The following is a 23,816-nucleotide window of genomic DNA, read 5'->3' as shown; positions in this document are numbered from 1 at the left end:
AAACGAATGCCGAGGAGTTGATTTTGGAAAGCGCTGTTCGCCGGTCTCTCCTGCTCCCGTTTCTCTCCTTTGATGTAAGCGGGGTCACTTGCAGAAGTTTGGTGCTTCAGTAGCAATGGCTTCTTGCATTATAATCAGCTTCTCTCGGTGCAGAGTGGGGAGGGAAAACAGAAAACACTGGCCTTTCCAAAGAGTGTGAACTTTCCCTTTGCCAGACAAACCTGAGAATGGCTCGCGCCCATCTGGGCTGCCTTCAAACCCAACTTCCAAATACGTTCAGCTACCAAGAGATAAACGACTGCTGTAAATCAGTAACACAAAAACATAACAACACACAGCTGTGGGTAAAGCAGCCGCTGAGTTAACTCAGCAGGCAGTTTGAGCCTGAAATAGATATGCTCACACCATTCAGCTTCCAGGAAGAAAGAAGAACAAAACCCAGGGCTTTAGTTCAGAGAGGGCATCACAACCAGAGGCAGCTTCAGCAGGTTTAGTCCTCCTTCACTGTTAAGTCCAGCCACAGGAAATGCTCACCTCCTGCACTCATCCTTCAGCATCAGGGATGTTTTGCCCTCAGCGCCACTGACCGGAAGACCTGGAGTGCGTCCTAATGGTGATGAAGGCAAGGAAATTCCCTTTGACCATCACTCCTTTCTTCAGCAGAGGGCAGTGAGGCACTGGCACAGGTTGTCCAAGGAGGCTGTGGATGCCCCATCCATCCCTGCAGGCATTCAAGGCCAGGCTGGATGTGGCTCTGGGCAGCCTGGGCTGCTGGTTGGCGACCTGCACACAGCAGGGGGTTGGAGCTGGATGAGCATTGTGCTCCTTTGCAACCCAGGCCATGCTGTGATTCTGTGATTCAGCAGGGCTCAAATGGTAGAGATCTCTGCCACAGACCCTACAGCCATTTTGACTCCTTCCCATCCCTACAGTTCATGACCTTCTCTTTACCACGTTCTAATAGTTTATTTCAAGCACCTTTGGCTCTGATCACGACCTGTGTGGGGGGACAGACAGCAGCACCAGATCACGCACCAGGCTGCAGACCAACCTGAGCTGGTGCAGCTTTCTGCAGGCAAGGACACAGAGTGCTGTGCTGCAGTGCTGGCTGCTCACCATGCTGAGACACTGCTGCCGCACACAGCAATGCTGCTCCTGGACGCCCTCCTGTGCCACGAGGAGCAGAGCTCTCCTGCAAACAAACGTGCAAATACAGGCAGCCAGCTTTCATAGTTGGATTCCCTCTGCATTTCTTGAGGACGTGTTCAGAACTGGGAGGGAAGCCTTGTGGAGCGATGAAGTACCTGGAGTAACGCTGGGATGGCAGAAGCTGGACAGCATGGAAACTAACCAAGGATTTCCCTACTCCAAGCCCATGGTGAGAGAAACCCACCCAGGACAGGGTGCAGGTGAGTTCACCTCTGGTTGAAGCTTGCAGTTATCTACCCTTCTTGTTAAGGGAACTAATTCTGCTGCATGCTGTTCTAATGCAGTGTTGTTTTTTTGAACTAGGAGGAGCAGGAGAAAACAGCAGCTACACCTGCACAGATACCTTGTGAGCAACAGTTTATTTCAGGAGTAAGAAACAAAGTTCTCATACAAAGTAGAAAATGGTGACAAAGTACCAAATAATATTACAGTACTGGGACATTCATCGAGCTGTAATTGTAACCTATAGGCCAGCTGCATACTGCATAGGATAATTAATGCACAGTGCATCTCAGTCATCAATAAATATTTCCCTGTTCTCCGAAGGAGAAATCAGAAGCTCATATACAGATCAGTTCAGTACAGCTGTCGTTTTGGAGATGACCACGTTAATTTCCAGGTATGCACACCCACCTGGCAGCACAGATGAGATGAGCAGACCTGGCCAGCAGTGCTGCTCACACTCTGCTGGGATTGCTGGGAGCACACCGAGCACCCAGCCAGCACACCCAGATCCCACGGAAGGCTCTGTGCTCAAATGAAGGTTTAAATTGCTTTGCCCATTACATCAGTGAGAATATTCAACTTTTTTTTTTAGGGTACCTACTTAATTTGTCTAAGAAAAAAAAGATTATTTAATGATGGAACAGGTTGCCCAAGGAGGCTGTGGATGCCTTCATCCCTGGAGGCATTCAAGGCCAGGCTGGATGTGGCTCTGGCAGCCTGGTCTGCTGTTGGTGACCCCTGATACACACAGCAAAGTAAAATAATAATAATAATAATAAAAAAATAAAGTCTTTTTTGAGCAAACCTGAATCTGAATATGCAAAATAGTTCAGCAGCAGAACCATCTTCTCCAGAGTGCAGATCAAAAAACCTCAGCACTGAAGAGGGTTCCTTCTGCCCTCTTTGGTCGATGCAGGAATAGCACACCACACGGGAGCAGCTCCCTTGCCTTTCAGTACAGGGCCAGCTGCCTTCTGCTTAGTGACACTGTGAGGCCATGAGACTTAGAAGCTTCTTTTTGACATCTGGTCTAGAGAGAACTGAACTCCATCGTTAAGCTCCAAAGGGAACACACACACGTGGAGGCTGCAGGGCAAGACACGACAGCTCAGGCCCTGCCACGAAGCCAGCATCCCACACTTGCACACTGTGGAGGAGCTTCATTTGCTGCGTTTGGACATGCTGGAATCACCATCTTGGGTTCTTTGCTTAGACTTCTTTATCTTCTCAGCTTGAAAGAACATGAGTTCTTTCGGCCTGGAAAACTGAGCAGGCTGTTTGGGTTTTGCTCGCTTGTTTCAATCAGCACAAGGAAGCAATGGCTTCTCTCCAGGCTCACCGCCCTGTAACCGAGAGCCCAAAGCTCTCAGCCATCTCACCCATTCATTTTTGTATCTCAGCACATTTTGCTGCTTGGTTACTTATGCAGTACTTTGCTTGCTAGGAACAGGCACTTTTTCAGCTCACATGTAGTGTTCTTCCAGGACAGGAAAAGACCAGCCTTGCAGAAATGCAATCAGCAAAAACCTTGTGGCTCACGGAAGAGCATTGCAGTAAGAACAATGCGCCCTGGTATCAACCTGTGACCTTTTCTCCCTCTGACTATTTGTAATCCAGTACCCTCCCCCCAAAAATAATAAATGGCTAGTTTATTTACTCAATTCCTCTTTCCATCCTTGTTTTGTTTTCCTTGCACAGCCTGACATCTGATTTCTGTGAGACGTGGGCAGAATGCAGAGTGCGGTAACAGCTGATCATGAGCCAGATCCAGAAGGCTGAAATGTCAGGGACTGATCCTAATAAATACACAAGGAAGGAAAGAAACTGAAGCTTGAAGGAGACAATCCCTAACACCAGAACATCAAAACACCACACTTGTTCACTTGTGTGAAAGCTCTGCTTTTGATTTCTTTGTGTGTCACCTCATACAACCAGCAGGAGGTCGTTCTAACATGTTAAAACACAAAACCTCGTTCTAATGCGGTATGTAAAAAGCCTCTGGATACTGAAAAACTGAAGGGAAAGGTATTATTTATCATTTTGGGGTTGATGAGTTTTTTTAATCACATTAAATCATAAAGAAAATGGAAAACCAGTTCCCTGCTTACGTCTATCGACATCTTTTTCCTCTGACAGCGAGGCATGTTTTTTGTTTGCTTGTTTGCAGAGAACAAGCATTTCCTCTCTAAAAACTGTTTATTTATTTAAAAGGCACTCACTTACAGTAAATCTTATAACCCTGGTAGGTACAGAAGCAGCAGCTGGGAAGATCCAAGGCTTTACCTTCAAGAGAAACTCTGTCACCAGAACCTGGCTTCTATGCATTCTCTAACACAGATGGGAAGCTTCCTCCCAGAGACTCACGACTGCCTGTGTTCTTTACTTTCTTGTCTGCTGAATCATGCAGTAGGAATCTGAGGAGCTTGGATGTTTTTCTCCCCACTTTTCAAATCTTGAATGGTAGGACCAAAACCAAAAACTATGCCTTTTCTTTCCTAAATCTATCAGTCCAGTTTTGCTTCCTCGGATCTGGAATTTTTTCCCTGAGAGCAATATGAACCGACACAAGACACAGCCTCACTCCCACTACCAACTCTACATCCCCCAGGCCCTGTATCCCCAAATCTCCAAAGTCCAGAATTCGAGCAAGCAGTGTGGAGGATCTCCTGTTCAGAACGGAAAAGAGGATCTTTGCTGAAGACATCACAGCTACTGCTGCTTGGATAAGCTGAGGCTATCGGACAGGAGGAATTCCAGCTCAACAGTATCATCAGTGGTCTCTATTGGCACGTTGCTCTTTTCTGCAGGGGATGAGTAATTCTGGACTTCATGTCTCGAAGCTAACATTCTTGAAGTCCCGTTGCAAGAACATGCCTCTAGTTGTCCAGCGCTGCCTGGGCAAGTACAGTTTGGATGGTAAGCCCCTGGGCAGGAATTTGGTTGGCAGCGACTAGGGAAGTAGTATTTAGTTACCACAGGGCTTGATTCTGCTGGACTGTGAAAAAGATTATTAGCCACACAACAGGTCTGGAGACAGTTATTTCTGAATCTGTGGTGGAGGCCCAATTTAGCAATGAGGGGCTTCCCAACATTAACTTCCTTTCTTTCATCCATTGTGTCTTCTATTCCTGGATACTCATAGTGCAAGCAAACAGTGAAGATCAAGTGTTCCTATAAAAAGTACAAGAAGAGGAAAAAAGGTGATACTTCTTCCCCAAAGAACAACACAGGAAACATTTCAAGAGCCTACTGAAGGAGAAGACTAACTCTTTCAGGAGCTGAAGACATATTAGGCAAGGCTGGTAACCACATCAGCTAACACATGAAAGGTGGAGGCTCTGAATGATGCTGTTAATATCCTCAAGAACTCAGTGGGATTGCAAAAAGGAGCCTCTACTCGTCATAAAACTCTTCCTGCAAACTCAACTTCCGCCCACAGAAGCTGTGAGACATACTCAGAGATCTCCCACCCCTGACACACTTCTCTTAGTCTTCTTAGTACTGCTATCGTTGTCCTCTTTGAGCCACATGAAAGACATTAGCTGCTTCTATCCTACAACAGGCTGCCAGAGAGGCTGTGATGCCCCGTCCATCCCTGGAGGTGTTCAAGGCCAGGTTGGATGGGGCCCTGGGCAGCCTGGGCTGCTATGAAATGTGGAGGTTGGTGGCCCTGCGTGTGGCAGGGGGTTGGAGATTCATCATCCTTGAGCTCCCTTCCAACCCGGGCTGTTCTGTGATTCTGTGACAGGATTACTGTCGCAGTTCTAAGGGCTAATCACCAGAGTTACAAGGAGCCTTACATTTCACGCTAATTCCAAGTTCAGTTTCCCTTTCCTGCTTCAAATTCCACTAATAACTCAGGTGAACCAAATTAACCTGTCCCTGCACAGGACACGCAGACTGGATTTCTGAATCACCTTGCAGTCTGGGCACCCACGACATCTTGCAGGATAGATAATCTCATTTCCCATTGCTGCAGGCAAACACAGCAACAAAACAACACCCTCTCCTGCCCCCTCCAAACATTTTAGAGGACAGACCTAAATTAAGTTTTCTGTCCCCTTTACTGCCTAACAATACCTCAGAATTTTACTGTGGACCTCCTCAGTTGATTAATACTTGCTCATCTGCAAGTCTGTATTTCTAGAAGGATTTTCATTATACCACCTGCAAAAGCATTTAAGATGCCAAGCAATGTCCCAGACGAGGTATTCATGACACAAAGGTACAGAAATAAATATAAAAATGCTACCACAAGCTTTCAAAAATTACATGTCCAAGAATACAGCTTGGAATCAAAGTATGCAACATTTTCATCTCCTTCTGAAGACACTGTGAGATGCTGCTGTGTTTCAGGTCACATTCTTACTTTTCTACAAGGCCTAGGAGCATCTCCATAATGTGCATGAGATGGTGTTCACAAAAATAACCACCTTGTCAGAGCTCAGTATATGCCTAGAAAATACAAAGTGGCTTGCACAGTGATATCAGGACTGCATATGCACTGATTCTCTTCTGTTTTTCAGCTATGATAGTGAAGTCCCTAAAACATTGCTAGTCACCATTTTCCCTCCTAAGAATCTAGGATTTAGATCTAATAATAAGTTCTGTACATCTCCAGAATATGTTTCTTATCATACAAACAATACACAACGAGCTCAGCAGAACTGCAAAGTTAACATGATTAATTTATACTACTGTAAGGAACAATTCATATTAACCTTTAGCTTTTGCAGAGAACTTAGCCTGGTGTAGAGGCAGTGTTTGGGAAGGTCCTTTGAAACTAAATAGCTTCCAGTTTCCTCAGGAGTTCCTTTGTTGGCTTCTTTAGGATCCACATCCAGGTCCTATTGCAAGAAAGAGAGCAGAACTCAGACGAAGGTACAGAATTTGTGGATCATTAAGCAGCTAGGAGTAAAGTGGTTGGGTTTTTTTGTTTATTTTTAAATAAAGCACGTGCTTTTTAAAAGGAAAGAAAACGCCAATACTGGATTACTTGCAAAAGCTGCTGAAACTGCTGTTAGTCACAGAAATTGCTTAGGTTACTCTCCCTCTGCTGACAATTCCTTCTGAATTTGCTGCAGTACCATACCACTAACTCTGTGGGCTACAGAGACATGTATTTATCATGCACATTAATTCAAATATTGTATTTTTAATCGAGAAAACCCTGTTTTCTGCTAGGTTTTCTTTCCAGGTTTTCCGCTCCTGAGGAACTTCCAGTTTCACTCTTACCCTCTGCCTTACTGCAGTGAGATGAGCAATGCTGATGGAAGCAGAAAGATCACCAGGTGGAAGTAACTGAAAAACTAAATTCTAGGAAGTCCACTGTAAGGTAGATGTGTCCTACGTCCAAAATAGAGTTACTGATAATCACTCTTTAAGTTAAATGAACCACTTCACACTAGACAATCTGATAGGAAAGAACATCCCCCTGACATCCAACCTCATCTTCCCTCCTTCAACTTAAAGCCATTTCCCTTTGTCCTGCCATTATCCACCCTTTCCAAGAGTTGACTCCCCTCCTGTTTGTAGGCAGCAGTTACAAAAGGTGCACTTGATATGGACAGTTCTCAGCCTCAGTGCAGGGAGATCATCGAGTCCTGTTCAGGAAGCACTTACAAGTGGGAAGTCTGTAACGCAGGCTCTGCAAACAACTATCTCAGGTGGCTTCTTTACTATTCGTGTGTAGATTATCATGACATTGGAGAACTCTGCTGCAAACCCCAGCTGAATCTGGACGCCGCATTTGAATTCAAGATACATGCTTTCTGGAAGCTCTGCAAACAAGCAATACATAATTATCTTCTCAATAAAGATATACATTTCCCTATTTGTTATTCTTCTGAAATATTAGGCAGCATTGTCAGACACATGTAGATCTTGCCTCCTGCATTCCCTCTACTTATCACCCACGTCTTCATACTGAAGCAGCTCTTAGAAGCTAACCAGGCAGCAGCCGTTTGCTAGGTGCACTACCAGAAAGTAACAGACACCATACAGAGCTGATTTTTCAACTTATGTTACACAAGTTTCTTTCTGATCTTTGTGCAACTAGCAAGACCACAATCAACACAGCTATGATACAGCTTATGGACCTAGGAATTTGTTTTTATGTATATTCAATCAAACTAGCAAAGTCAGTGAAATATCCTATAAGGCACAGCTATGACTTTATAAGAAAGTTTGAATGTGACAGCAGAACACATTCAAACACAGCAGAAGTTTCCAAGGTCTGAACACACTAGTGAAAATTAAGATATGAATGTGCATTTCTTCAATTTCTATTCTGAACTGCACTTCAGGGACTAGAGATAATCAAGGATGTACCTCCTCTTATTTTTGAAGGAGCTGTTTATTTCAAGTGACCTAGCACCCCAGTATGCAATTTCTATAATTCAAGTAGTTTCACCTACAGGTAAATCATACTATACCATGAGCTTTGGCCCACTGTAGGTTCCTTGCCATGGACTCTGCAGAAGACATGGTTTGTTGAATGGGATCAGATAATGCCCTTTTCTCAGACAAACTGCTGCGGATCTCCAAAGCTTGCTTGCCTTTGGTGAGGTGACACTTGCCCATATCTAAAAACAAGATGTAATATTTCTATCAAAATCACTGCTGCTGAAGTTTAACTACACCACTGCAGTGTTGTGTGGCTGCTACAGATACAACAGTGTAAGAATTTCCATGTCACCTTGCTGTTTCAGAAGATTTATTTCTCAGTTTTTTGTTCATGAGGTGTTGTGGGTTAAACCCAGAAAGGAGCTAAGCACCACACAGCCCTGGTGGGACAGGGTGAGGAAAGGAAGAGTAAAAGAAAGAAAACTTGAGAGTCAGGATTAAAAAAAAAGAAGAATAAAGAAAGGAGAAGTAGAACAAGAGGAAGAAAAACAAAACAGGTGATGCAAACGCACTCACACATCACCACCCCTAGGCAGACCAATGCTCAGCCAGTTCCTGAGCAAAAGACAGCTGTCTTCCTAAACACCTTCTTGGCTTTGTATTGCCAAGCCTAACTGTAAGGTATGGAGTGTCTCTTTGGCTAGCTTGGGTCGTCTGCCTGGTTTTGTCCCCTCCCAACCTCTCACACACCTCCAAATCTAATCACTGTCAGGCAGAGCTGGAAAAGGCAGGCCTTGATGCTGTGCACCGTTCAGCCTGTACATGCAGAACCTTTTAATGTCAACAAGCCTTTGGAACTTTTCCACATGTACACCAACGTACCTCTAACCCCTGATATCTGGTAACACTCACACTGGTTGTCCTGTTGCCTGACGTAATTTTCACTCACGCTGCCAAATGCACACAAAGCTGACTGAAGCATGGTTGTCTGGCACTGCTTTTGGGCAATGCAGGCACTCTTCTTTTGATGAGATGGAACTCTCGAGCAGCTGGAGCACAGCACGCTGTACACTACATGCTGTACCTGTATTTTGTTCAGTCTGCTCTCAGATCTCTTAGAGGCTGCCAGTTCCATTTCTTAGGAAACGTCCGCCTTCTGTCTTGCCTCTCCCTTCTCACCCTCCTATCTCCTTGCTGGGACAGACTTCCATGCTAAGCCCCAACAGAAGCTGCCTTTATGCTCTCCCCTGTGAGGGATAAGTCCTTCACTCTAGCTCAAGCACGAGGTAAGTAATAGGTCAGAAGTCAGGATACCTACAGCACGTGACACTACCCTAACAGCACAGGCTATGCAGTAAGAGAGATGGGATTTAGGAAAAACGGGTGTTGGCAGAATTGTGTGTCATATTCTAATGTGGGAGCACTGAGCAGAAATTAAAGAAAAGGAATCACAGGGAATATTAGCCCTCTTGAGAAAACCCAATGCCAGAGGGGATGAGGGTGAGAACACTTTTGGATATTTGTTCACTCTACATATGTATCTGTAAGCATTTTATCCTAGTTGAAGAACTCATTGGTCTGTGGCAATTAAAAATGTAAGTGGTTATTTGTTCTACTCTTTAATGCAGAGAATGAGAATGTGGGATAACAGTCAGAGGCACTATTGATGTTTTGATGGGTGGATAAGGCGTTTCTTTTTCCCCAAAAAACATTAACAGAATACTCTGGGACACAAGACAGATATAGGAAAGGAAAAATACTGGCATCTGATTCAAACCAGTGAATTTCAGGACTGGTAGCTTAGTGAATCTGAGCCTGAATACAGCAGCTAGTGAGCAACCAGCAGGAAAAGCAGTACTGGAATAATTTTCATGGACATACGATTCACTGCTCCATGCAGAAGACTCAGAACAAAGAAGGTTCACTAGGAAGCAGAATATAAAGTTAATTTGTCACCGTACTGAAGAAGCTCAAATCCCTGTATAATACCATGATCTTTGGTAGCACCTGTTGCTTGTTAAAAGCTGTCACTGTAACAGTGAAACATGAAATAGCTTGAAGTAACGTAACACATCTGCCATGAGAAGAATCACAGTTAAGCAAAGAAGCATTCAATCAGGCAGGCCGAGAAGATGGTTGCTGTAGAAAGCTGCAATTCACCTTCAGCAACTTCATCAAGCAGCACTGTGATCTTCTTGTCCTCCAGCAAACGCTCCTTCAAGAACTTCATGAAAATTCCATTGGCCAATCCCAACTGCTGAATTTCAAAAGCTTCTGCTCCTTGGCACCTGAAATCACCAATATGAGGCAATGAAAAGAAAAACTACTGCAGCAGCCATATGACTAAGATCAACGTGAAGACAAAAGAGGTGAAGTTATTTGGGAATGGATGAAGGAAACCCTCTCACTTGAAAACCAGCTTGTGTCTAATGACAACCTGCTTTTCATTTTCATTTGCAAACAACTCATCCTGGCAAGACTTTACTCATAACCAAACCACAGACCAAAGGTGATCCTGAACTGCTGGTGTGAGAAGCTTAGATTTCTTCACTAAAGCTCTTGGCTATTTCCATTCAACAGCTTTTGTACTAATACAGAGAGGTTACACAGATTGCTGTATGAGTAAACTCTTCAAATAATTTCAATCCAAGTGTAACTGTTACTTATATCTAGAAGGAAAGCAAGAAAAGCATGGGACAATCTGCATGCCACTCTTCCAAAAACTGATTAATCTCTCTCACATTTTTGCATAAATTTAACTAAATGCAACTTAGTAGAGATTCTTACATTTCTGCAAGTAGCCATTACAAAGAAGCCCAGCAGTTTCAGTTTTGCTGAATGCAGTTTTCTCATAGCATTACCTTGTATCTGAATGAGAACAATAAATACGGGGATGCAATCCCACAATCAGAGTGTGGAATGGTTTGAAGAATGAAGTCAAAAAGAAAGTCTGAGGATACCAATATAAATTACTGGTCTCTTAACATGATAGTTGGTATTTTCCATAAAAGATTAGCTATAGCCTCCTGACTTCAAAATCTCTGTGGCCTAGTGGGAGAAAGATTTCCTTACGTGGCATATCCAAAAACAATGTTGGCAGTAACCTTCAGAGCATCTAGGATGAGGATTGTATCATCGTATTCATTTCTGCAACAAAATACACAAAAACATAAGAAGAATTATTTGAGAATTAACATAATAATAACCACCACAACAGCTGTTCAAAATATTAAAGCACTACAGTTTAGAAACAGTACTTTTTTTCTCCTACGATTCTAGAATTAATCCTGACAGCTAATGACAAACATCAGGACCATTAGCACTCTTCGTGAAGACAGTGTGAAGAGACAGTTCAACATCTCCTATCAGGGTGATGGGCACGAAGCATTAAGCAATATCAAGTTTAGTTACAATCTTTGCAGAAATGGCTTCCAACAACAAGGCTTTTTATGTAACAAGAGAAACTATATGAATGCTCTTTTTCAAAACACGTCTTAGAGTTAATAGGAGGCTTATGTAGCAGTATTTTCACATTTCACAGCAGACTGTGAAGCTGAAATGGCCACTGGGAAACGGGGGAATGGTTTGAAGTTGAGGGAGGGAAGATTGAGGCTGGACGTCAGGGGAAGTTCTTTGCTATGAGAGTGGTGAGGTGCTGGAACAGCTGCCCAGAGAGGCTGTGATGCCCCGTCCATCCCTGGAGGTGTTCAAGGCCAGGTTGGATGGGGCCCTGGGCAGCCTGGGCTGCTATGAAATGTGGAGGTTGGTGGCCCTGCGTGTGGCAGGGGGTTGGAGCTTCGTGATGCCTGAGGTCCCTTCCAACCGTGGCCATTCTGTGGTTCTGTGATTCACTGGCATTTCATGAGTGGTGAAGTTTAGAGGCTCTACAAACATTAAAGCACTAGCACTTTCCAATTATGAAACATCCCACAGAGATCAGTTTTAAGAAGTGATGACTGAAGAGCTAATTTCAAGTGTAAGTTTATTGGAGCATAATATTCTCTTGACGTGTTTGTTTAGACAAAAAAAAAAAACCCATGAACTAGTTGATATTTAAATTCTAAATGAAGATAAAACATTCCAGCACAAGATCCATGCCTCTTAAAGAGTTCTAAAATAACCACTTGAGCCCTTCTGTCAAACAGACACAGAATCATAGAATGGCTTGGGTTGGAAGGGGACTCCAAGTATCATCAAGTTCCAACCACATACGTTTGGTTGTGGATTCTCCTTCCTTTCTATGATGATAAAGGTTAACGATGCAGGGGGAAAGGGGCGTTTTTCTTCTTTAAGAGACCTAATTTCACTTTTATCTTAATAACCACTGACACTTTAAAAATTTTAAACTAAAGTGGAAAAAAAGGAAAAGAATAATTTCATTCACATCAGGAAGCAAGTATCCGCACATGGAAGTGGAAACTCTAATCACCAGCTTCATAGATCTGTCCAAAGCCAAAGGCAAAGTAATTCTATTGACTTTAGAAGAGCTCAGGGGCAGGCTGTGATTTTTCAGAACCACGAATGTTCAGATGCAATAAATACACAGAACAGATTAAAGATCCCTCCCCAGCCTGAAGTCCAGCATCCCCTCAAGATCACTGTACCTTTTCCGACACATATCCAGTAGGAACACATTGAGTCCTGTCTCTTTTTCCTGCATTAGTTTGAGGATGTTCTGCACGCACAGACAGTTTGCAGATCGGTAGGGATTTGGAGCATCAATAGGAACCATGAAACTGTTCCCATAGTTTTCATAGCCATGGCCAGCATAGTACAGCAAACCTGAGAGAGCAAAACAGAAGCGGCTGAAAACACCAGCTCAAGATACACTGGAGCATTGCCATCAATTTTAAGGTGGTCAAAAACTTCATGCTCCATCCCCACATTAAGTGTCTGTGGGAGCTTGAGATCCTTCAAGCTACTCCAAGCAGTGTTCCTGGTACTGATATGCTTTATTAAGATAGGGAAGAAGTGAAGAAGAGGAGGAAAAAAAAAAAGGGCAAAGTCAGCTTCACAACGAGCAGACAACAATTAAAATATCTGCACTCATGAAACAGAATCCATTATAAATTTATATCAGTCACAAAAAGACAGCTAAATACTCTTCAAGTGCTTCAAGTAGAGTTATGACCTCTAACAGAAATAATGTTATCTACTATATATAACTCAGATAGATACGAGGAACTGTGCCAACTGTAAACGGCTTCTCCACATGTGCAAATACAAAGCTTTGTGTAGGAAATCACTGCACACAGAAGATAACCATGGAGACTAGCTGGATTTTTTCTAATTCTGTAAAAGATGCTCTCCCTTTTAAAACTTTTTGTTTTTTAATCTTACTATTAACCCTGCAAACAGAGAAACGCTTCTCTTACACTGTAACAGTGCTTTGGGAGTGACAAAAAATACTTATTTAGCAGGGAAGAAAATATTCCATGATGACATTTGGTAGGATTCCAGAGCACATCAGTGTCACTGCACTACCAGCAGCCCGTTTTTAGTTGATGACATTATCTCTCTTTGCAGTTTCATGATCCATGATTCATGTATGACTACTAAAAAAATTCTTTACACGCTTACCTAAGCACAACAAATTATCCAGTTTATTAACTCATGAAGATGAATGCAAGTCTGCCACACTTCATGATTTACAGCCTTCAAAATGCATGAACAGCTCCATGTAAAGAAAATATATCACAGATGTGAAGAGAAGCTTTTCTTAATTAGGGAAAGGGGGCTACAAGCCAGGGCTCAGATTTTACACATACGAATTAAAATGTCAGATACTAACAATGCAGCAACTTGTGGTAAAATTAGACAATCTCAGCATTAACAACTTCTGCCAACTGTTACCAGTCGATACCAGAACGATCTGAAGGAATTTTCCCATGGTCTGTTCCCAGTGCTCTTCTTGTTTAATAATTTGCTTTCTAAGGCTTTTCATTGGCTCAGATCTTCAACTAGCAAACAGTGCTGCAGCTGAACCCAAGTCAGCAGAAATACCTGTAACTCATGTTAACTGGAGATGTGGTCTTCTTATGCCTCTATTTTTACTAAAAGCAGCTGTGAAATTAGTTGTATTGTAATAAAACTTCAATATTCAGTAGAAACAAGCTTTGCCCTAATGTACTAAAAATATTTGTCAGCTTGTGACAGAATGCTTCATGTAGAAATGCTACATGCTTCCCTTTTCCATTACAGGTAGCAACAGCAAAAGCAAGCACTTGTGTCACACGGCCCTGCCCATTCTGTAAAGGAATACCACCAGACAACTCTATCCCTTCAAACTGAGCCCTAGGTTCTCTGCTCAAGTCATTAACAACTATGCCAAGACCTTGCTAACTGCTCCATTCAGTCAGCAGTGCTCAATTTCTTTTTATGGGAAACATGCATAGTCGAGATAAGCAGCCAGCAAGTGCATACAAGGTAAGCTCCAGGGCCAGGGGCTTCACTTCAAAAGCCTCGCTGTTATTCATCCGACAGGGTCTTGGAAAATGACAACAGCCTGACTCAATTAGAAGGTGAATGTCTGAAGGGCACAGAATTTTAAGCGTGTGATTAAAACCTAAACAAATGACCATGGCGTTACTGGATTCTTTACAACATCCTTAAGGATTTCTTTCAGAAGAGTTAAAAATGAAGTGCCGAGGGCATAATTCTGCATCAGATCTGAAGCAAATGGAACGTCCTAAAATTTACTTCCAGTTAAATACGTAATCGGACCGACTGAAAGAGGTTTCACTTTCACAAGGCTGGGCTGATGAAACTATGCTAAGGCAGAAAGAGAGGCAGAAAAAAAATGAAGGTGACACCTCTCAAGTAATCAAATCAAAATCATCAAATTAATGAGTTGGATCTATGTTAAAACAGAACATCTGTTCACACTCCCACTGCCCTCTCATTGCACAGCTTTGCTTCCCAACAATGGACCAAAGAACTTGCTTTCATTTTAAGGATCAATCAGTTAGAAAGTGAAACTATGGGTATGGAACATTTTAAGACACCATGCAGGAAGCAATGAAGTCTAGATGCTCACTTGAAAGCATCATTCCTCACAGCTGTTACCTTCTTCAACATGCCACAGAGATGATGCTAAATGAGGGCAAACCTGACGTCCACCGTCCCCACCAGGAGTGCAGAGGTAAATGACAGTGCACATAGGCAGCCACACACCAGAAAAAGGAAATGTCTGGAAAAGGAGAATCATCTCCAGCTCCATCCAACTCTATGGTTGCAGTCAGACTCAACCCATCTCGTGGGAGCATCACCCAAAGCTCTGCCATGCAGCATCCATACAGCTACTGACCAACTGCTCATCTCCAGCTGCCCTCAGCCTTTTGCAGCAGCCCCAGCTCCATCCCTGTAGGTCCTATGCCAGAATAGGAACACTAGAACACACCTCTATAATGCACCACAGGTTAATGCCATTTACACTGCCAGTTTTCAGACAGCTATCCTCAACACCCCTTGCACAGAAGACATTGTTTAGTGCTACTCAGACTCAAAGTCAGGTAAGCAGAAGTGCCATGACTTGCAGCCTGCTGCAGCATGAACTGAATGCACAGAGATGCACGCTACCTTTTTGCTGTAGGAGAAGCTCTAGGAAGGGCAGGAACAGAATTTGTAGTGCATTTCCTCAACGAATAGAAATATATCAGAAATAACTACTTTTATTTTCATCCATAAGTAGATGATTGTGTGGCACCTTTTTGCTAAGTACCTGCAACAGTTAATACGTTGAGCACAAGGTCAGAAATAAATCTTTGCATGCGTAGAATAAACATATTTGGAAGCCTCGTTAGACACTTGGGCACAACAATTTTAAGTAGGCTCGGATTCTTCAGACGTCAGCACTTAAGTGGTACTGGCAGCTTCTTTTTTTTTTTTTTTTTTTTAAAGAAAAAAGTCAAACTATTTTTATCCTGTGGAACACACAGGTCTATGTCTTTATCCCCTGTGGAACAGAACATTAATTGCACGTCACGTTTAACACCATATGAACCAAAGCATGAGAGGAGACCATCACCATCACGTTGTTTACAAGTCCTGCTCTCAAGGAGCAATGTCTGAAATGCCACTTTCCTGGCAGTAAGCAGCAATTACACAGTGTCACATTAGGCATTAGGAGCATGTGTAACAAGGACTAAACAGGAGTTGCTGCTATGCCTCCGTTTGGAGCGATGCCTGCTTAAAATGCAATAAATCATTATCTATTTGTGACTGGCTGCATCTTTTATATGCTTTAAGACATTAATTGACACTATACAGAAAGAATAAAGCCACCATTTAAATCAGCGTAGCTACTGCCAGACATTACTGAAAGAATGCTCTGCTTTCCTTTTTGAAATATCATCCTGTTGGAAGAAAAACAAAAACACGGCTTGTAAGGGCTTTCATATTGTGCTGGTGAGAAACTCATTCAAGTCTTTCAGTACTTTATCTTCTCAGTGCATGTCAGAAACTATAGAAAAAAACTGAAAAGGTGCAAAAATCTAAAAACTCACCCAGACACACAAGCACATCTGTTTCCCAGGGAACAAACCAAGAAAACTGCTACCAGAAAGTCTGCTGAACCTTACTGCCATAATTAGGCTTCACGTCATGCGTGTTTTGGCTCTGAGATAAATGCCCAAATGTCAGATCAGCCAGTTCTCCACAGAGCATCAGGTAACACACCATTTTAAAAAAGTCAGAGATACTCTGACCTTGTGTTCCGAAAAAGAATTGAATAACGTTTCCTTGGCTGGACATTACCACAGAAAACTCTGCAATTTAAACAATGCAATTGGGTGAGCTTCCCAGCCCCCCTTCTAAAGAATTTCAACAGCCACACAGTCAGCTTTCATAAAAATAATGACAGAGGCAGTCAGCAACAAGCTCCTCAAAGCAAAAGATATATATATATGTATTTTAATTCTCCAAGCCAGACCATTCTTGGCCTTTTCCAGCTGAGACAAAGGCGTTTTGCTCAGTGGATCAATTCCACCACATCCTCCCAGTGCCAGTCAGCAGGTTCTGCCTCTCCAAGTCAGGCTTATCCAGATATTCTTTTTCTTACCAAATAATCTAAGATTCAATGCATATCAGTAGTGGCAACAATACCAGACTTGACTGGTTAGTCAGTCACAAAGTCCTTTATTATTCACAACTGCAGAAATTACAGACCTGAAGTCTGTAGCTCATCAGTTTCTCAGTTAATGCCTTCCCTTATGGGAGGTATATTCTAGAAATGATAACATGAATTCTTCTCTGTTTTATTTCTTTAAAGTCCATAAACAAGAGAAATAAAACTCTGTTTCTAAAGAAAAACTTTTTTTCAGTTTGCTTTTTGAAGAAGAAATTCAGGTCAGCAGAGCTTTTTCATGCCTTGTGAAGGACTTAACAAAGAAATCCATGGTTGCCAGACCAGTATCACGCCAACTGAAAGGAACTGCAATTCAAAACAAGGATTTCTACTTAACCTGAACACTTGGCAGAAAAAGAAGAGGGCTTAAGATGCTCTCCCTCCCCACCCTCTCTACCCCAACACACCTGGGATCAGAATGCAGCTTACTGCTGAGGCAGAGAAAAGCACCTCTTCCTCTGTTCTTTAAAGATCTTCTGAGTGAGGACTAAGAGCACAGCAGCCCCTCCCACAGAGCTTCAGAAGGATGGAAATCCATAAGGAAAGAGTATTCTGCAGACATCCAGTAGAAAGACAGGAGATGAACAGAAGAGTTCCAAAAGCAAGCTCAGAACATATTGCATGCTCTACTTAGGTCTGCTCCCCACCTTACCAGAGCAAATGCAGCCTGATATGCAAGAGGTTGGTTAACTTTAATGGAAAAAGCAACTTGCAGACACAGGAAAGGGGGAAGGAGGACAGAGGAGATGTGTAAGAAGGTGCTTTAGAGGTCTCCTGAGAGCACCACAGACTATGTTAGCATTCTCTAATTTTGTATTCTGCTATGAGCTCTTTACCACAACAGTCCAGTAAAAAAGACACAACAGACCACTCTTGCTTAAAAGATTACTAAAGCAGTGCTAATAACTTGGTATAAATGTGTATTTTCTGCACAGCATATTGTCAAATATGCTCAGCAGATGCAGCAGCTGGCAGATAAACACAACAGTACACTGCAGTTTTAGGTGTGGTTAAAGAAAGAAGATCAAAGATTCAATCTTTCCAATAATAGAGTAACAGTAATGTTTTTAACCCAAGTCAAAGGAAATGCTCGTGTTTAGCATGTAAGCAGTGTGAAAAGTTAAGTACAATGAAGTTTTGTTTTGCTGTTACATACTTGGAACTGGCAGAAGTAGATAGCTAATGTTTGTGTGCTTTATATCACAAATGATTGAAGTATTCAGAAAGAATCCCACAGGCTCTCACCATATACTCCTCTGTCTAGTAGAAGTAAAAATTCGTCCACTGCATTTCGCATCTCAGACTCAGTAAGATCCAGCAAAGAAACAACTTTGAAATCCAACTGTCTTAGCAAATTGGTCAATTCATAGACATCCACCATTGGGGCCTTGAGCTGGGGGTGATTCCAGTAGCTCATATTTCCTATTAACAGAGCCACCTTGTCTGTTGCTGTAAAAACAAAGAAAAAAAGTAAAACCACAACACATTTAATGCATTCCCTGGGTTCAACACCTTTAAATTTAATTTCTTCCAAAGCAAAAATAACGTCCAGTCTCACTTGAGGAACAATATTTGAAAGTCATCCTGTGTCAGCTATACAACCAAACTCATTCTCATCCAAAAACCAAAGAAACATTCCAGCATGTTCTGACAGTCAACATACCTGAGCTGCGATGCAGCTCAGACTGGGCCATCTGTCAAGGCATGGGTCAAGTCACTAAGGCCGTCTTGCTTTCACAACTCATGACAGCACAGTCACTGAACTCCCTCATACAAGAATAGAATGAACATGCATGTCTTTATGGCAAGTTGCTAAAGCTACGGCCACTTATAATTCCTGCCCCTCAAAATAAATCTTCTCGCTTTTCTTAAAAACAAAACCACAAAAGAAAACACCACACAAAAAAAAGAGCACTTTCACATCTCCATCTCCTATATTTACATCTCTCTACAATATAGTGTGTTTAAGTAGAAGCTTTTACTTAAGCAGAAGCTTTAACTAAGCTTTATTTAGGTCAAGCATCAGAAGTCTTTCTTCTGTTTGTTAAGGTTTGTCTAAGGTTCTTCCTCTGATTTTAGTGAAGTCAGAAGTACTTACGTCCTGAGAAACAGTGCAGCCAATGAAAGAAAAACATTGCACTGGCTCAGATGTAAGAATAATTTATTCAAAGCAAGGTATTTTTCCTCTGTTTTGTCTGTTGCTCCTATCCTTCAGCAGGAATTACTGCCTAACTGCTCCAGTGGCAGATGGAATCATGCATTCCCCAAACCTGCCTATGTCAGCAACCCCACACTGACAGAAGGTCTCTGTCCACTGCCTCAACATTTAACATTTCACTATCTTCACCAAGATCCCTAATTTGCCTTTAACATTTTTGCAGCCGAAAAGCTGCAAAGTCTTGAACAGTGTAAACCATCTTAACAGTGGAGAAACATGAACAGTGATCCTAGAACACTGCTGCTGAAAAAGTACTAGAAGCAGGTTTTCCACATGCTTTGGAAAAGGTGAATGAGGAGTGGGGAGCACTTACACTCCCTCTTATCACACTCAGTGATAAGACTGTGGCACAGACCTGCAGCCTTTCCCCCAGTTTGGCACCAACCAAAACAGCGTGCCTGGCCACAGTCAGGTCTACCATGCAAAGTTCAGAATGGGAATAAAAATCCAGCAGGTTTACTTCAAATCACACATCTGCCATCCATCCACCTCAATGAGCTGCATGCACTGTGCACAGCTAAAGGGACAGCACAGCCTTAGTAGGCAGACTACCATCACCCTAATGCTGTATCTCCAACTGCTGAAGCATTCAAAGTAATGGTGTAACACACTTGTTAAGGTCACAGACATAGGATTTGTAACAGTAACCTGAAACAGACCAGAAGTTGTAGACACTCCACCAAATCACTAAAAATACTGGTGCCCTCATCTTGGCTTACTACTGAAAGGGCAACCAAGCACTACAGAGGGCTACAACAACACAGATGCCTCCCTCCTGACAGCTATTTCAAAAGTTATTTCACAAGCAACGGCAGAAGCCGCAGCTACAGAAGCACTTACCAAAAGGTCTGTCACTGAACTGTTCCTGTAGGTCTGCTTGAAAGAGATGAGAACAGATCATCAGTGAGTACAGTCACAGTGTCAGCATCAGCAAATGAGCTGCACCTTCACCAACACCAACACTCCACCACTGCTGCTCTGCTCCTTCACTGCTTTCTGATATCTTTCCCCTACTCTAGTAGGTCATGGATTTTTAGAGGTAATAGATGCTTAGGGAATCATTCTGAATCTTGCACTCCGCACATCAGCACTTTCAGTAACATCCAGAACAGTTCATCCTCTCCCAGCGAAATGCAGAAATGCAAGACAGGGAAAAGCTTAACAGGGATGACAATTTGCTATGTGAAAATTCTCTTATTTCATGCTTCCCAAAGGGATGGGAATGCCCAATGCCTCACACAATGTAGCTCTCAATAACGTGTACCATAACAATGATACTGCTATAACTTTCAGGGACTAACACTGGGCAAAAGCAAACTCTGATGTCTAATCCAGGAAGCTTTGTGATTTGAAATTTTAGGAGCACTGTTGCAGGGATAATCCCTCAGGGCGTACTATTCCAGGCCTGTTTTTATAATAAATATCTAACAGGCTCCAAGCCACATTTGCTCACACCGATTTATACGAATCTGTGAAATAGATTCTCTCTCTCAGGGAGATATCTTGCATCCTATTTGCCCTGATCATCTGAAAAAGCATCAGTGCACTAAAATGTAACAGTCCATCAAAGCCACTGACAAGAGAACAAAAGATTCCTTCTGTATTTGAAAAAGTAAACGCAGTAAGTATGCAAACGGTGTAAAATAGAGGATTGGTGTGATTCTGCAGAGCCAATAGCAACTCTGTGGTTCACTGTACATCTTCAGGTTAGTTTACTGAAACCAGAAGGTAGTACTGCTCTTAACAGGGTATCTGCCACCATTAAATCTCATTATAAATACAACCAAGTAATGTAAAGTAAACACTGTGACCCAGCTAGGCTTCAGCAATTGTGATTTGTAATGTGAAATTAAAGCTTTTCAAACATGTCACTTACCTGTTTTCTGAAGATCACTTAGCTCTTCTGTGGAGACACACACCAATAAAATTAAGTTTAAAAAAGTAGCCAAAAAAATGTGTATTTCATTAATAAATATATAATTGTCATGTGGTTATTAACAAGCCAAAAGCTAGAACAAAACTAAAAAATACTTTTGGCTTCATACTTTTGTAAATCTAACTTTCACATGCTTATTCCACATGCACGGAAGAGAACTACATTAACCACATACTCAAGACACAGCACTACAATTCGGCCAAAACAAAGGGAGAAAAACACCATGCCTCAGTCCCATGGGCATGCAAGCAGCTTGAATGAATAAGGAATAAGACATCAGAATCACTCAAGTGAGAAAAAGATGTTTGAGGCCTGCTAAAAAAGCAACATCCTGAGCAAGAAGTCTTTCTCTGTCACACCATACGTATTCAGGGGGACATAATTTTCAGATACAACTTTCAAACACTCTAGACTGCCACAGATTTCAGTTGACTTCTTTCAGAATACTGGAAACTATGGAAAAACTAAGTCCTGTATGCGAGGCCCCTCAGAGCATGCCTGCTCCAGTCAGTGCAGCACGAAGCAGAGCTCTTCATCAACAAATGCAGGCACATACGCTCACGTGGGAAACTCTGGGTGACTGAAGTGAAAATAGCAAGGGTTTTAACGCAGCTTAGTAGCAGAACAAACTTGCATCCAAGCAAACCTTAGTTTGTGCAAAGGCCCCAGCATTTTCAGTGATTATATCCTGCTTTAAGGGCTGACTGAACTGCAGGTAGCCAGGAGGCTTCTGCACAGGATCCATCATTTCCTGCAGAAACCTTCTCAAGCCAGAAAGGATGCTAAGGCTTAAGAAAATAACGAGTTATAAAAGCTGAACTGTGGAAGTGGCTGATACTGAAATTTGTGCCAGTTGTATGCTGCAGTGCACAGTACCCTCACATTGTCAAACTTTCAGAAAAGGGGCTAAAGAGAACACTGCCTCCTGTTGAACTTTGAAAAACAAAGGTTGCACAGCAGTTTGATTCCAAGAAAACAAAGAGCAGGCAGCCATGCACAGTGCCTTGAAAATGCAATTGTTTTCTTCACTGTTGGCAGAGAAGGTGCTGCTGTAAGCAGCCTTATATTTTCCCACATGATTCCCCCACTGTGTAAATTGTATAAACTTCAAGATTCCCAATAATCAACTGATGGCATAGCAGCGATGCAAAGAGAAAAGAAACTGACTAATAATGTTACTGGAAACGCATCTCACAGACAAAGAACTGACTGGATCGAGCTCTATCCAACTCTTTAAGGTCATTCAGTCTCCTAAACATTCCCAGATTTTCTTGCAGGGATGTTGCTTCCTCAGCCCAGCCAAAAAAGCCTCACGAAGATCAAATGCAGGACACAAAAGCAATGCAGTATTCAACACTGAACACTACAGAAGAAAGAAAGGAGCGTGATTTCAAGGCAAAGAGGAGAGAAGCACATCCAGAAGGAAATGTTCCATCACCCAGCACTGTTTTAAAGCACAGTGAAGTTCGTAACCCATGTATGCTTTTCAGCAACACACAGCAATCCATCATCCCCATCATTCATTTCTTAAAAGTGATTCACAACTAAAGAATTACTTTACCTTCTGTGCACTCCACTGCCATAGCTTTCCTTCCTTGTGTTTTAAGGGAGGGGAGGGGGGAGAATTGGAAGACAATTTCTCTCAGTTATGAGAGCTAGAGCACAAAGTGGAAGTCAAAATTCACCTCCAATCTGGCTCATTTTACAGCACTATAAATCTTTAAACACTGGCTATGATATTTATAGTAATTGTTAATACAATCCTGGAGCACTACAGTATTTCTTAACAAGAAATTTTCATATGAATTATGCAATAATATTCTCAGATATATCTGGAAACTATAGAAACAGATCTTTCCCTGCTTGATTTACTGCAAATACATGCACACGTACTAATCAGTGTTCCATCCATTTACTTCACTTGCTATGAATAATATCACCTGCCCTGACAGCTGAAGAATTCCACATAACAGTTCATATCAGTAAAGGATCTTCGTGAAATCTTGAGGCTTTAGATGTTATTTGGTTGTCAAAAAACATGCAGATGAAGAAATCAGCTCTCCATCTGTTGACAAGCCATGTTCCTAGTAGCAAGGCCAAGAAGTGTTAGCATCTCTATATTAGCTACCGTGAAAACTCAAAGCACTTCACAATTCATATAAAACTGCCTTTGCTGCCAGCGAGCACAGCTATCTTAATCAACAGATAAACTAAAAACACAGGCAGCTAACTGCTTGGCTGAATACTAGAAGTCTGAGAAATTAATTCTAATATTAGGGAAGAAATTGATAAATCAGCTGATCTACATAAAGCTGACAAATTCCATACCTACAATGACGTCTATCTTCTTGCTGTCTTGGTCTTCCTGGTCATTGAATACGTGACACCAGTACGTTCCCCCATGTTCCATGTCCACGCAAGACACCTACGTGAGCACAGCTGAAAGTCATCCTGACAGCCCCCAGAAGAATCAGTTTCCCTGACAGCCCCCAGAAGAATCAATTAAAAGCAAAGCCTAAACAAACCCAACAGTTGCTGATGCCCTTATTCTACATTAAGTGTTCTAGAAATGCTTTCGAGAATTGAAGAAAGAATGCAAATCTGTCCAACAGGCTTGAGATGCTGTAAGTATCAAATGTAACTGATCTTCCACAGAGCTTTACAGTATGGGATAGAATGAGATGCTTTAACTTTTACTGGCACTTAATCTTTGTGTTGTGTCAACAACCCAGAATGTACTGTAGGCTTCCACTCCATGA

At 42.3% G+C, this 23,816-nt stretch overlaps 1 protein-coding gene across 1 annotated transcript in view; it reads right to left on the bottom strand.

The window, feature by feature from the left end:
• Nucleotides 1–3,448: 3,448 nt before the first annotated feature.
• Nucleotides 3,449–23,816, bottom strand: part of MALT1 (MALT1 paracaspase) — a 29,708-nt gene continuing 9,340 nt past the window's right edge. Inside the window, exons 6-17 of the mRNA XM_042886991.1 lie at nucleotides 23,386–23,482; nucleotides 22,619–22,651; nucleotides 20,998–21,024; nucleotides 19,962–19,997; nucleotides 18,149–18,352; nucleotides 12,384–12,561; nucleotides 10,852–10,926; nucleotides 9,940–10,067; nucleotides 7,869–8,018; nucleotides 7,057–7,214; nucleotides 6,156–6,281; nucleotides 3,449–4,605 (exon numbers count right to left, since the gene is read on the bottom strand). Coding sequence (XP_042742925.1) covers nucleotides 4,144–4,605; nucleotides 6,156–6,281; nucleotides 7,057–7,214; nucleotides 7,869–8,018; nucleotides 9,940–10,067; nucleotides 10,852–10,926; nucleotides 12,384–12,561; nucleotides 18,149–18,352; nucleotides 19,962–19,997; nucleotides 20,998–21,024; nucleotides 22,619–22,651; nucleotides 23,386–23,482 — 1,674 coding nt within the window. The 3' untranslated portion in view covers nucleotides 3,449–4,143. The remainder of the gene's footprint in view (nucleotides 4,606–6,155; nucleotides 6,282–7,056; nucleotides 7,215–7,868; nucleotides 8,019–9,939; nucleotides 10,068–10,851; nucleotides 10,927–12,383; nucleotides 12,562–18,148; nucleotides 18,353–19,961; nucleotides 19,998–20,997; nucleotides 21,025–22,618; nucleotides 22,652–23,385; nucleotides 23,483–23,816) is intronic.

The sequence above is a fragment of the Lagopus leucura genome, unplaced genomic scaffold, assembly GCF_019238085.1.
Source record: "Lagopus leucura isolate 7727_CA_CO unplaced genomic scaffold, USGS_WTPT01 Super-Scaffold_100070, whole genome shotgun sequence".
Classification (NCBI taxonomy): Eukaryota; Metazoa; Chordata; class Aves; order Galliformes; family Phasianidae; genus Lagopus; species Lagopus leucura.
The sequence above is the reverse complement of the archived record's forward strand: the minus strand, read 5'-3'. Positions and strand labels throughout refer to the sequence as shown.